At 36.7% G+C, this 15,783-nt stretch overlaps 1 protein-coding gene across 1 annotated transcript in view; it reads right to left on the reverse strand.

The window, feature by feature from the left end:
• Window positions 1-577: 577 nt before the first annotated feature.
• Window positions 578-15,783, reverse strand: part of LOC129741292 (uncharacterized) — a 225,054-nt gene continuing 209,848 nt past the window's right edge. The window contains exon 15 of the mRNA XM_055733018.1: window positions 578-5,860. Coding sequence (XP_055588993.1) covers window positions 4,714-5,860 — 1,147 coding nt within the window. The 3' untranslated portion in view covers window positions 578-4,713. The remainder of the gene's footprint in view (window positions 5,861-15,783) is intronic.

Raw genomic sequence — 15,783 nt, forward strand, 5'->3', positions numbered from 1 at the left:
AATTCAGATTCAGATTTCAGATTCAGATTTCGGATTCAGATTTCAGATTCAGATTTCAGATTCAGATTTCAGATTCAGATTTCAGATTTCAGATTCAGATTTCAGATTCAGATTTCAGATTCAGATTTAAGATACAGATTTCAGATTCAGATTTCAGATTCAGATTTCAGATTCAGATTTCAGATTCAGATTTCAGATTCAGATTTCAGATTCAGATTTCAGATTCAGATTTCAGATTCAGATTTCAGATTCAGATTTCAGATTCAGATTTCAGATTCAGATTTCAGATTCAGATTTCAGATTCAGATTTCAGATTCAGATTTCAGATTCAGATTTCAGATTCAGATTTCAGATTCAGATTTCAGATTCAGATTTCAGATTCAGATTTCAGATTCAGATTTCAGATTTCAGATTAAAATTTCAATTTCAGAATCAGAATTCCGATTTAAAATTCAGAATTGATTAACCGCTTATTTGTTCCGAAATTTGCGTAAAATAACATTGGAGTATCTGTTGGACCTTTTCGGAATTTGGGAGGCTTTCTTTTGTGATTCTTGAAGGAAAAATTTCACAGTAGTTTCATATAAATTGAATTACTTTATTTGCACCTAATAATTGCAGCAATCATCATTTCGTTTCGATTTGTTCACACCAAAACAAAATCACGAACAATTGTCTACATGTTCATCTGCAGGTTTTTTCTTCCTATTTCATCTGCCGCACATTCTCTCTACAGTGAAATTTTTCACTAGTGATTTTAGATTAGTTTTTAAGGTGACGAAAACGAAAATACAAACGAAGATATCGCGTAAAACTCTCAACCGCTTTCTAATTTGCTCAGATTTCTTCGCCAGTCCAGTCCCATTATCAATCTAATGGTTGATTATTAGCACGGAAAAGTCTTAGTTAGTGGTAATTGACAAATATTTTCCTGTTTTAATTTTGTCTCCATTTTACTCCCTAAAATTTTGAATAAGATTAAAGTTTTTTTTTATTCTTTCTTCTTATTGATGTTGTGCAATAAAATAGCGCTCGTTTCTGCTTCACTTGTTTAAATAATTTGCTCGCAGTTCAGGGTTTTTGAAAGAGGAAAATCTTATTATTTGTTTATTTTTTTTCGGTAAAGATTTAGAGAAAATATTTTGCTTGGTTTTTGTTTTGTTCGGTTGCCATTTTTTTTTGTAATCTTTGATCATTGCTTTTTATTTGTTAGAATGAATTGTACCATGTCGAGTTCAAAATAAATAAATGGATTTTGAAGTACAGACATCGATTATCTTGATTTTTTTTTCCAGTTGCCTTCTATAATATTGCACGATATGTTTGCGTTCTTTTTCCTTTTTTTTTATCTTCTTCAATAATCTCTCCTCAGATTTTTTTTTGTATTAATAATTTTTGTGGTTTAAGTTTTTGTATGTTTTAAACTTTAAAGTACAGTGTTGCCAAATGGGTAAATAATCTCTAAAGGCTGGGGTATAATTTAGTCGTTAGTTTTCTTCTTAAAAATTGTAGCGCATTCTACGATTACCCTAGTAACGAACTAAGTTGGCATACTATGATTGAATTCTTACATCGTTAAATTGTTGCAGTAGCAGTTCAAGGAAAATAAGCCGATGTGAAACGGGGTTCAGATATCTACTTACGAGATATATTTCCTAAACAAGCCACAGCTACAGGGAACGATGTACATGGTTGATAAATCTATATTTCATAGTAAAGATATTGACGATTGATGTATGTAATAACAAAATGACACAAAACTGGTTACTTTCTCCGATTCCGAACATTCTCTGGCAAGTTGGAGAGTTTTCTCTAAACTTTCTCGCTCTCTGACCTATACGAAAGAACACTCGACTGTTAGGAATCATAAAACTACTATATAGAAAGAATCCTACTTACTGGCAACACTTGCTAAATTATTTTGCTATTTTTTTTTATTTCGAAATGCTAAAATCCAACAATGCATTGAACACATTCCTTTCACAAACCTGACAATTCACTCCCTCGCCTGCTATTTTTTTGTCTACTATCAATTCTACTATCTAATGTCACAGCACCTAGTTTACACTCTTGTTTATGTTTTTTTTTTCGTGAGCTTTCCCTACTCGATGAGCGGATTCGTTTTACTTTGCGTTTCTCTTCGGAACTCTTCGGGTGGACAGTGTTGCCAAAAACGTCAAGTGTGACACATCACACCAATCTGTCTGTCATTTGACGAAGAAACATTAAACTTTTCACATCCAACCAGGGTTGCCAATACGCTTGTCGGGACCGAAAAACCGAATACCATTATTGGAAATGCATTTCTTTAAATTCATTTTTCTTTATCAACACTCTTCACATCACCAGTTTCAGATCCTGCATGTGAAAAAAACATGGGAACAGGAGAACATATTTAATTCATTTTACTTTTTTACTTCAAGGCATAACAACTAGTCAATTAACATTTTGTTTTTATTTTTTGTGTTTGTTCTTCCTTTACTTATTTCATTTGCTTCTCTGTAATAGGCATGTATAAAAATATGTTTATTCTTAACCGAGCTTATCACTATGTCCATTTTCTTTTAGGTTTTGCTTATTTAACAAACTGGCAATTTGCCAGCCACAAGTCAGGGTTGCTAGTTAGTTTCAATGTACCGAATAAATTAGGCAAATGTCGCCGCTTGATTTTGCTGTTAATTTTTTCCACAAACGGAATCCTCTATTTTTTTTTGTTTCGCTCACACCTTGCAACGACGACGCTTACATATTGTAATCTAAAGTAATTCGAACGCGTTTTTTTTTGTAATAAATCTTTACTCGTCTCAAAATGCTGGAAGGTTTTTTTAATGGATTATTCGTCAACTTCATTTGCATTGTTTTAAGCTTTACGTTTTATGATGCATGGGGATGCTACTGACTGGTTGAACATTTTATTGTTTTGTCCAAAAGTAACAGGGGTGTGAACTAATTTAAACTATTCATTATTAAACGTTGAGAATTGTTGTTTTTTACGAAAACTTTAAGGGAGAGAACTGTGTATTGAAAATGTTTTGAAACTTTAAAAACTTTTTGAAAATGAAACAAAAATTGAACATTTTCAAACCAGATCAAAAATTTCGAATGAAAAAAATCAAAAGTCAGAAATTAGAAACCAGAAATCGAAAATCGAGAAATCAGTGAACAGAAATCAGAATCAAACTTTATGTTCTGAGTTCGTCTTGGTAAATCTTCGTACCTGAAATTATCACATGTTCAAAGGTGATGGAAAGTATTAGAGAAGCATGAGATATCAAAGAAAGAAAGAACGTTAGCCGTAAATTCAGGGATTCAACCGCTTGCCGACGGGACTTGAACCCGCAATTTCCGCTTCAGTACAACGGCGCGTTAGTCAATTACACCATGGTGAACGTGGCAAAATTGACTATAGTATGCGTTCGACTGCTGGATCTTCCATCGATACAGTCCATGTATTTCTAGCATTTGTTCTTTGCCCACTATTGATCTCTCTGTTGTTTCTCTATCACCACACCACTCACCCAACGACTCGGAGTTTTAGCCGAGCGCGCACACGGTTGATTGCTTCGGGTTTACCGCTACGATCGGTCATATGCAGACTTGTAAACCATCGACATTTTCTCTGACAGTCGCACAGCCTACTTTTATCAGTTTCATTGCTCGTGCCATCAAACGAATGAGACCGAAAACTTGCCGAACAGTCGACTACCATCAAACGAAACGACATTCATTCTTCTTTGTGTGATTGTCGAACGAAATTTCGTGTCTTGGTACACGAGAGGGATAATTTGATGGTCAAACGACCATAATTCCCGACAGTTTACGACATCGCCTATCTCTTTCACGCAGCAGAACTTACAGACTCAATAAGCAAATGCAATCTTTTCTACTCACTCCCTCTTGTTGAAAAAAAAAATTCGCCAATCTGCAGCGCCGGGTGATGTTTGGATGTGTTGGTCGAACAATGTGGAATGATTATCTCGATTATCTACGCAAGAGGGATGAAAGTCAAACGACTAACCACAACAAAGATCAAAATTTCATTTGACATTTTTTTGCTCTCCGATCAAACGATTGCGCTCTCCACGATTGTCACGAACGATGTGTGGTGGTTGTCTCCGGAAAAATTCAAACGATGGTGACCACTTACAAGCCTGGTCATATGAAGAAGCTATCAGTGCTGCTCTGGAAATGAAAGGTTTAAGGTCAAAAGGTATTGTTTCAATTTAAACAGTTCCTCTCCCATCTATACAAGCTTGAACGTTTTTCTTTTAGTAACAATCTACGGAACCTATCAAAATGCAGTCTCGATTTGTTGAGGTTTGTAACACTATTTGCAACTACTCTAAACTTATTGGAATTTGAGAAAAAACCAACCAGGGGACAAAAGCTTCAAACGCTCGCGTTCGGGGAAACCATTTAGTGTTCGTGAGAGTTGTGTAAAAATCGAGTTTTTTTTTGTTCTTTCAAAAGGTTACACCTTCTTTTACAAGTGACGTGAGTTGAAATCCTGAAGGAATGCATTGAGTAGGAGTGGTGGAAAAAACAAGCTCCAAATGTGAGTCCGGTAGTCCCGGGAATAGATGCGCAGTCGAATTTTGTGAGATTTCTCGTTTTTTTTTTGGTTTTATGGCAACTGTTTGGCAGCATCTTCGAAGCAAGCACCGGAATACGAAGCTCGGGCTGATGCTGGTCGTATTCAGCGGCGGCAAAAGGCTAAACGTTAGTGGTGGTCGAAGAACCTGCATCGGCATCACCACTGGGGCCATCGGATTCCTCCAGCAGGTTTGTCGGTTTGTCCAGGAGAAGCTGCAACGATTCCATCTGATTGGCACCACTGGTAGACGACGAAGAAAGCGACGGAATGCCTAGCGATCCCGAATGATGGTGCACCCCGCGGTGGTGATCGTCCAGTGCGCCTCCCGAGAGCTTTCTAATATTGCTACTACTTACACTGCAGCTACTGGCGCTGCTTATGGGTTCGCAGGGCTGATAGCCGCTGTATTTCAGATCCTTGGAGTTGGTCCTCCGATGCCGCAGAATGCTATTGGAGTCCTCAATCAACGCTTTTATCCCTCCCAGAATCCCACTGCCACTGCTCGACTCTTCCGGCACCTGAAGATTCAGCAGATTCAGATCTTTGGAATTGTTTCTCGAATGTCCGTACCCATGGGAAGACCCTTTGGCATATTTCGATTCTAGTTCTTCGTTCAAATCGTTCGTGTGTTTGCCTCCGCCTGCTTGGTTCGAACAATTGTTCAACTTGCCGACGTTTTTCAGCAATCCCACATCGTGAGAAAACGAACTCTTCCTTGAACTGCTACCCCCGATTCCTCCTCCATTATTCGCTAGGAACTTGTTGGCTATGTCGTTGTCCAGCCTTATGATGACGTTATTCGGTAAAAAAGAGAACTCCTGCCCGTACGAGTAGTTTCTCGTATGCCTTTTCTTCTTCGCGGGTCCTCCACAAGTGCTCCCTGCTCCACTACAACCCCCGCCATAGTTATTGATCTTCCCATGACCCTCGTTATTGCTCTTCAAGTGGTTCAAGATATACTTAATATTAGACGACGAAGACTGCTCGCTGTTGTTGTTGTGCAGTGCAATCCATCGGCCTAGCTGCGAGGTTGCATTTTGTGATTGTGCCTGTTGCTGTTGCTGTCGACAGCAGTGCTGCTCCTGGTCCAGATCCCGGGAGTTGTTCCTGGTGTGGTGTCGCATGAACCGTTTCAGTTTCCAATCGTGGATGTCCGTTTCCCGATGAGTTCCGGAATTGGACCGCTGGATCTTGATGTCGCACGAATTGCTGCGGAAATGTTTCCTAGCAGGGCGTTGATGGTAGTGCGAAGGGGCATCGTCGTACCTAAAAAAAAGAGAACATCAATTGATATTTATAATCTTGTAAAATATTTTATAGAAATTGCAGCAAGAGCTCGCCTTGTTGATGATTTCTATATATAGAACCAATTTAGATGATTTGAAAACAATATAATGAATTTTACGAAATTGTTTCTCTTCGATCGAAGTTTCAAAAATTTTTCGCTGGTGAATTTAAACTTTTATAATGATTTGTTCTATCGCATTTTTAGGTGTAGGGTTTTTGCATAAAAAAAAAGTTTTCAAAACGACGACAGCGCTACACGAAAGCACGGCTCTGCAACTGAAACCACTTGATTCCCAACAATGAAAGACATCAACGCCAGGATAGACGATGAACGAAATCCGATCGAGTTCAGAGTAAGGTAATTTGCTTAAACCTTATTCAATTTTCAAAATAACATACCTAGCATCCAACTCGAACATTTGACAACGAAAACAGGCCTAGATTTGTATTCAAGAGAATACCGCTAGACATCAGGTAAGCCAGTGAATGATAAACTTAGTCACCAAAGAGCCCTTTTGACCTTTAGACCAAAACATATCTAACTAGGGTAACGGACTTATTTTGGACTGGGTACATATTTTGGACCACCTTGTAGCTTTTTGCCAATATTTCTCGCATAAATCATGTGATTCCTAAAAATTTTGAACAAATGTAGTTAAAGCTACTTCTTATCACTCTAATCACATCTAAAGTTTTATTTAAGTAAGCTGTTAACGGAGAGAAAATTGAAAATAAAGTTTTGATTTTTCACTGTTTGACCGAATCAGGGCCATTTCAGGAGGACGTGCCATTATTGGAGTCGACTTTCAAGAGATTTGCTGCATAACTGTGATGAATTTTACAAATACAAACATGTTCACAGCTATGATAAAACACGTGAAAACTATGCTTGCTGTTAAATGTTCATGAACGTAATAAGACATTGTACGACGATTTGAAAGAATTATGCACACTATTTCAATCACTCATTAACATTATGAATAAAATTTGGAATTTAAGCATGATTTTATTTAATCAACTCGCCAAAGCCCAAACTCACCATTAGACGAGGTTCACTTTAATCGGCATAAAACCAAGCCAATCATAGTTTTATCTTACTGTTTGTGCACTATACTTTGAATCACGTTAATCAAACTATCTACATCAATGGCAACTGTTTGATAAGCAGTTGTTAAAAGCTACAGCTTAAAGAAGACTCAAAACATGAAAACTTGGACTTGCACCAATTTTTTATTAAGTCATTGTTTTGCTTCATGGTAAATTATTGAAAGTTTGGTTTAAAAGTTTCAACCATTTAGGATTGCCAGTAAAATGAGTGCATCCAGGAGTGATTTTCGAGGAAAAAAATTTGGGTAGGTAGAAGAAACGAAATATAAAACCCGTCTAAAGGAGGGGTTTGGAAAAAAAACGACAACAAATCGGCTAATATGCAACGAGTTTAACCCTTTAATGCATGACTTTTTTAAAATGAGAATTTCAGCTATTGATTCAGTGAAATTATAACATTTTAATTCGAATAACAAAACTCAACAGGTTTGAAGTCGTTATTTTGAGTATTGTAAAAGTTATGGCGCATCAAAGTTGAAAAATATTTTTTGAAATTCTTAGTTCATTTCGATACGATTTTGCCAATTTCTTCAAAACCTGGTTAATTGGTGTGATTGATTGAGATTAAAAAAATTGTTAGATTTTGCGAATCTGAAGAAATAACTGCGATTTTCCAAAAACTACTTTTTTCAAAAAAATAAATAAATTTGATTTTTGCAATTTTTCCGCATACTTTGTTTGATATCTCACACATACATTAGAACATCGTTATCAAAATACTATGAGCTAATTTCTTTTAATCTGTAGAATATTTTTTGTGAATACATCACTCAGAAATATTCACAAGTTTTCGAGATATTTGGATTTTGATTAGTGTTGTTTTAAAACAACACTATGCATTAAAGGGTTAATTTTTGTAACAGTTGAAATTTTATCCAATAATATATATTGAATTATAGCTTTATATATTTCAAAACTTGGGAAAAGGTGGTTGAAATGTGTAAATTTTACAAGCGATAAAGTACTAAAAATCTGGTTTTTCAGCCCCTGGGGTTATGCAATTTAAAAAAACTGTTGGAAAATTACTCCAACGATAAATTTTATCCTAGAACAAAGTTAGTATCAAACTTAAAACTGAATTTTTCTGAAAAAAATCTGGGTTTTAGATGGCTAAAAGATAGCTTAAATCTCGCACATTTTTATCTTTTTGAATTTATCTACAGAACTGAAGCCAAACCAAATCCACTGAGGTTTTGGAAGTCAAAATGGATCAATTGATGTCGCGAAGTTCATGATGTCAGACATTCTCAACTTATCATTGGGTCACCTGAAGGAGATTTGCGTTCTGAAAATTGAGCCTAAAGATAAGCCAACTGGCCAGTATTGAACACTGCAGAACAAATTTGTGTGCTGTTAGAATTTTCATAACATTTGGAAACACTATATATCAGAGGAATTTTACAAGTTATCTGAATAATGCGCATCAATCGCTGTCGCAAAATTTAGAAAAAAACTTATTTATTTTAAGGGTGGTCCAAAATAGGTCCAAAGGGTGGTCCAAAATAGAAACCTGGTGGTCCAAAATACTGACCATAGTAATGATTGAAGAAACGTGTTTTTAGGCTTAAATCTTGTTACATTGCAACAAACGACGATATTTTTCGATAGAAAAAGCCTTGATCTTCGTGATGAACGGATAAAGCAGTCAAAAATTGTAACAGATGCTTTTTTATTCCAGAAAATATCATAGCCACTTCCCAAAACGGTCCAAAATAGGTCCGTTACCCTAGTACCTGCAGATTCGTCAGATTTATCGATACAACAAAGGATTTACCCTTCTAGTAAACGTGCCTACCATCCACAGAAATGGTGTACTGAGAGTAAGTAGTAAGAGCAAAAACACAAATCAAAGATAATCATGATATCAATACTGTAAAAATTCAAATGAAGAGAAAGCATGCCAGCTTTCCAATCCGCCAAAGGAAAGTAAGATGGTGCTATGCTAACATATCATCCATTCCGGGCTGTAATGGACCATTTCAGGAAGTTTTTTACTATGAGAATAGGGATAAGCAGACATCGTTTAACGTGGTTGAACCCTTACAATAGATCTGTTAATCTAGAGTTGAGAACGTTTAACCAATGTGATAATTTCCGAATTTTGGTGAAGAATCCATTCATCCAGGGACTCATCCGAGGCCGAGCAGCTATTTTCGGCAGATGTTTCGAAGCCTACTCGGTTCAGTCCCCGTTTGGAGCAACTTCATACGCTCAATTGCTTTTTGCTTTTTGCAAGCGCTGCCCAGATTGTGCTTATGAGGAAGTGAGCCCATACGATTTTTCGGTTTTCTTTTCTTTATGTTTTCTTATTTATACATACTGCCGGTACAACAGCCTGTCTAAATATTTGACATTTATTGGTATGTAAATTTCAAATGATCTGGTCTGGAAAACAGAAGAAAAAGCAGCTCAGCTCACTGAAGTCATCTGGAAATCCATTATAAATAGGTGCTTTCTCTTCTGAAAAGGCGATGTTCAGGATCGCCCCTGAAGGCATGGATCGATAGAATCAGATCTTTCTTCCTTCGATGAATTAACTATTTTACAATTATCATGATATTTCGACACAAACTGGTCCCTTTTGGACTTCCGACTATGGCCATTCAGGTTGCTAACTTGCCCGCTAGGGTCTCTGACTCTGGCCACAAGGGCCGCTGATAGTGTTACCGTGATTCCGGTCGACCTAGTCCAAATTGGCGAGACTTTCGTTTGACGCCTGCCATCAGATTTTGTACAGCCATCTGAGCCAGTCGTCATTACTTACTGTCTTTGACTTTGGTTTATATATGACACAAGCGTAAACCTAAAACGCATGCAGTTTTTCAAAACATCGATTGCAAATTTAGATAAAATCTAAAGAGTGTTCGGATAAAAAATTGGTCAACTTAAATTCGCCGTATTTTTTCTGATCATTCATATAAAAAAAAAACTGAGCACCCCTCATTTTGTAGGTGTGTGTGCATACAATGATGGTTCTATTCGGATTTTTAAATTGGCGTCCAAGCACGAGAAGCAACAAATCAGAATTTTGTATCAGCGTCGTGAAAATCCAAACTACACGCACGCAGAAATAGCAAAATCATTGAATATGGCGAAATCATCCCTCACCAAAGTAATGATAGTGTTCGGGGAACGTATTTGGACAACTAGGAAAACGCGATTTGGGGGAAATCGAAATCCGGGAGCTGCAGTGACGAACAGAAGAGTGGCTAGCACTTTCAAGCTAAACTCCAATCTCTCCGTTCGAGATGTCTCCATTAAGTTGGGAATACCGTGTACAACCCTGCATGAAGCTTAAAAACGATCCGGACTATCGACTTATAAGAAGTTAGTGACTGCTTATCGCAATGAAAAGCAAAATCTTACGGAAGATCTCGTTTTTTCCATAAGATTTTGCTTTTCATTGCGATAAGCAGTCACTAACTTCTTATGAGTCGATAGTTCGGATCGTTTTTAAGCTATATACGACATTGTTGACAAAGTTTGATTGCTTGGTAATGGAAGACGAAACCCACGGCAAGGCAGACTTCAGTTAGCTTCCGGGATAAGATTTTTATAAAGCAACCGGAAGGAGAAAGGCGGCAGACATTTTCAAGCATATTAAACTATCACAGTTTGCCAAGAAATATCTCGTCAACTAGGAAATTCACGTGAAAAAGTGTCTTCAAAAGCGTTTGCTGCCTTTCCTGAAGAAAAATGACTTATTTGTGCTTTTTTGTGCGGATTTGGCATCCTGCCATTATGAAAAAAGCCATAGAGTGACTGGACACTCGATTTCGATTTTTGGCTGCTCGAAAAATTAACGAGCAATGTCGATTACAGAGACGCTTCGATGGATATTGTAGCCAGGCTGGAAAATTAAACCAGACATTTGATAAATATCGATCAGTTCAGACTACTCGAACGGATTGAACAGATTGGAGTCCATGCTATTAAGTCAAAAAATTTATGCTCAAATTGCTGCCGCGCAATGTCGACGGTAGGAGGCTTTTAGACAAAATTTGAACGAAATTTTGTTCTAAGTGTCATGTCAGTGTGATCAGTGCTGAGACTGTATGATCAGTAGAGTTTACAATTTTCGTTACATCGTTACATTCCGTGGTATTAGTGTTCATTTTAACGTCCGTGGACTTACAAAATTTCCTTAACCTAGATTTTAGGGTGGCGTGTTTCGATCCCTGGACCTCTGGCTGGGACGTTCGCCATTAGGCTAAATTACCACCCCCAACCCTCCCAACACACCAGAACTTCTCCCAATCGAAAAATATTGGACGATAGTTGAGCAAAACCGTAAAAAGCCCCAAAAAACTATAAGCAGCGAGAAGCAGTTCAAAGCAAACCGGCGATCTGTGCCGAAGAAAGTGGATAAGGTGAATGTACAAAATCTGATGGCAGGCGTCAAACGAAAGTCTCGCCAATTTGGAATAGGTCGACCGGAATCTTAACTGAGTAAGTATTTTTTCCGTCTTTTATTCAGATTCAAATTCAAAAAGAAAGATACTTTGATTTTTTTAATAAACAAATAATCGATTTACACGCAATTTAGTTTGACCACTTTTGGATCCGAACACCCTGTTGTACATACATTGAAGCCAAAAAGCGTATAAAAACATAGAAAGCTTATTTTTGCGGAACGTGAAGGGTCGTTACTACCATACCGAGTACTTCTCGATTCTAGTGAAAGCCAGTCGATTTCTCAGAGCTCTTTCTGAAGCATAGATATTACAGCGAGAAAGAAGCCATGAACAGTAGACTGAGTCGATTTGGGGTCATTTTTGAATTTCTCAAACCCTGGGGTCTAAAAAGCTTCGTTTGTGGTTTTGGTTCAAAACTTATTCATTATTCTTGGCAGAATTTTTAAGTAAAGTTTACATGAGTAAATTTGAACTTTTTGGTTTGTATGGGAAAATTGAATATTTTGTACTGAAAAATCAACATTATTTTTGTTTCTTCTGTGGAACCAATCCTGCTAATAGTTTTTGTGCCAATTTATAAAATCTCTCAAGGAAATTTTCCGCTGAACACTTTGTCAATGACCTTAACTTCGTATCTTATTAGACAAAAAAGTTATTAGCTGTTTAACAGCTGTATGTCTTTTGGCATTGATAAACAATAAATTCACATTGAAGCAGTGTACAAAAAACAGTTTCTAAACAAATAAACCTGAAGCGTAGATACTGTCCTTGGATGTCGTATGACCTATGGGCTCTAATAAAATTAAAAGATAATTATTTGAAACGAGTAAAAAATCATCCTAATGATGATAACCTTAAAGAAATGCTTAAACACATAAACAAAAAACTTTGTAATAAAAAGAAAACGTGTAAAAGGCTGTATTATGAACGATTACTGAATGATACTACCCACTCTAAACTCTGGAAAAATATAAATCAACTTTTAGGGAAATCTAAAACATCTTCACCGATCACTCTTACAGATGGCGAAGAACTCATTACAGGTCAAAAACGTGTTGGTGATAAGTTTAACAAATATTTCTCATCGATTGGATCAGATCTTGCAAAGGAAATACCCATTGAAACTGAATATGATGTTTTGTCCAATATTAATGAAATCCACAACTCAATTTTTCTGCAACCTACTGATGAAACCGAAGTCAATTCTGTCATTATTACCCTTAAAAACAAAAAAAGCTGTGGGCCCGACAGTTTTCCCGTAAGTGTGTTAAAAAATAATAGTACTATATTTTCTCACATTTTGAAAAAGTTTTTCAATTTAATAATTGAATCTGGAACGTACCCAGATTGCCTTAAAATTGCAAGAGTGACTCCTATATTCAAATCGGGTGATCCAGAAGATGTTAATAACTATAGACCAATTTCAAGTCTCAGCGTTTTTAGTAAAGTCTTTGAAAAACTACTGGTAAATAGAATAATAAATTTTCTTAATTGCAACCATGTTCTGTACAGTATGCAATATGGATTCAGAGCAGGATCAAACACTCTTATCGCAATCTCTGAACTCGTGGATTCCATAATTAAGGACATCGATTCCAAAAATATAGTTGGTGCTTTATTCCTGGACTTAAAGAAAGCATTTGATACGCTCAATCACGGCATTCTTCTGGAAAAACTAAACAAATATGGTATCAGGGGAATTGCAAATGATTTAATTCGGAGTTATCTTTCGGATAGGAAGCAATATGTAGTAATGCAAGGAACTGAGAGTGATATAAGAAACATTAGCGTAGGCGTTCCACAAGGCAGCAATATAGGGCCTCTGCTCTTTCTTTTGTATATAAATGATTTATGTAAACTCCCACTTATTGGTACAGCAAGGCTATTCGCTGATGACACAGCACTATTCTATACAGGGAAATCTCCGAATACTATAATTGATAACCTGGAACATGACTTACAATTACTATCTGTATATTTCAACAGCAACTTACTATCTTTAAACTACACAAAAACCAAATATATGATATTTCGCTCGTCCAGGAAAGTTTTAACAACACATAGAGATCCAAATATGAACCAGTTTGTTATAGAAGAAGTAAAAACCTTCAAATACTTAGGTATTCATCTGGATAATACTCTCTCGTGGAATTGTCACATACGAAATCTTGAAAAACGAATTTCCCCGCTTTGTGGTGTTCTTTGGAGGTTACGAAATTTTGTGCCTAAACATGTCTTATTGAAATTCTATTATGCTTTCATCCACTCAGTCTTACATTATCTTATCTCAGTCTGGGGTCGAGCGTCTCAATCACATCTACAAAAGCTTCAATCATTGCAAAACAGATGTTTAAAGAATATTTACAACCTCCCTATGCTATACTCAACAAAACTTATTTATTCATCCAATTCTCATAACATTTTACCAATAGCTGATCTTTGCGATTTCCAAACCATAATGTACGTCTTTGACAACATACACTCATCAAATACCATCCAGAACATTAATTTTACAACAGCTATAAGAACACATAATACCCGTTTTTTTAATTATCTACAACCCTGTCGGTCGTTTACAACTTTAGGGCAGAAACGAATTTCTTTCATCGGACCAACCAAATATAACATCTTACCCAATGATCTTAAAGAAATAAATAGTAGATCCATATTCAAAAACAAACTGCTTCAAATATTTAAGGAAAAAATTAGTCGTTAAATAAATCGAACAAAGCAAGCTTTTATGATATTTTTAATTATGTAGCTAAAATTTAGTGTAACCTTAATTTTAAAATGTAAAATATCTTGTAACTTCTAGTATAATCTATTTTGTTTAAATTTTGTTTGTCTCAAACATGAATCTCTTCAAAGGAAATCTTTTTTTTCCATTGAGATTTATAGTGTAAATTAGTTTAAATAGTATTCGTCACATTTCCTCGCAATTAATTAAAATTTTGAGTTCTCAGCATGAGTAAAATTTGCTCGCGTATTGTATTTTTATTCTCTTTTCGTTTGCTGCCAGACGTGCTGAGAACAGTAGCGTCCATTACCAGGGGGCTCATACGAGCTTTTTGGTGTGGGGGAGTGTGGTGGGCCGCTACATAATTGACACCAATGCTGGGTGAAATATTTCCAGATCATCCGCATACAGGAGTATTCCACATTCAACGAGAAGCATGTTTATATCATTGCAGAATAGCGTAAATAGTAATGGGCCCACATTACTGTTTTGTGGTACCCCTGAAGTTGGAATCAAGTCGGTTGATTCAGCGGAGCCAATTTTGACAACTATTTAAACGACGCACGGTTTGTTTGGTAGCTCCTGATCCTGTGTGTATGGACTTTCGGAAAATCCTAAACGTTGTAGCTTTTTGAGTAAAATTTCGTGATTCACTGAATCAAACGCGGTAGTAGTGTCAGTATAAATTCTCTGTGGTATAAATATATTGCATAAATTTGTTGTCGCCGTCGATTTTGGATAAACATCATGATGCGAAAACTGTCAGATTTGAAGTCACTAATCTTTTAGGAAAAAATCATGCTTATTTTCACAAATCCAATTAAGACACGAAGGAAACATCGTTGACGATCCTCTCCATGCCAGCAGATCGTGACCTAGAGGATAGCACACTTGTCTTCTAAGCCAATGTTCATGAGAAGGAATCCCGGTCGATGATGTAGTATGATGAAGGTTGGCGGTTTTAGCATTAGTGAAATGCTAGCTGCGTATAGCTTAGAATTTTAAGCCAGCAAAGTCAAAAGCCTGATGTCAAATCATTCAAATTGAAGATTTCTTATGTACAACACTATCTCTGCGCACTGTCAGCTTCACCGTTGATAAGTAAGCAGATAACAATCATCTTGAGCCCCAACCACTAAACTCTTTTGAAATCACATCTACATAACGTTCCTACATTAGTCGAGATTTGAGCGTTGAACCCATTCAGCCTAATCTGTGATAATAAAGGGCGATCACGAAATTATTGCGATACATTCAACAGGGTATAACATTTTTACCATTAAGTAAAAAACAACCACATTTTGCACACTTTCTCATTGATGTGTATTATTTACATGCTGTCAAACTTAAAGTCGTGTTTTTCGATTCAACGAAAATTGAGGTGCATCAACGCGAGTTGAGAGAACAAATTCTTTCCAAACACTTGGAACTTCCTGAACTGTCGCACTGGTAGTTGGGAGAAATGTTGAACATTCACCATTAAACATGATCAGTGATTAAACCGTCTCCAGATTGTTGAAGCGGTTACAGGAGCGGTTAACGTTGGACCACGGCAAAGGAGCTGGAAGAAATCCAGGACCGGAGATTAAAAAGACGGAGGGAAAGGTGAAGCGGATGATTAAAGAAGTCCCAACGTCTCAAGC

The sequence above is a fragment of the Uranotaenia lowii genome, chromosome 2 (assembly GCF_029784155.1).
Source record: "Uranotaenia lowii strain MFRU-FL chromosome 2, ASM2978415v1, whole genome shotgun sequence".
NCBI classification, from domain to species: domain Eukaryota; kingdom Metazoa; phylum Arthropoda; class Insecta; order Diptera; family Culicidae; genus Uranotaenia; species Uranotaenia lowii.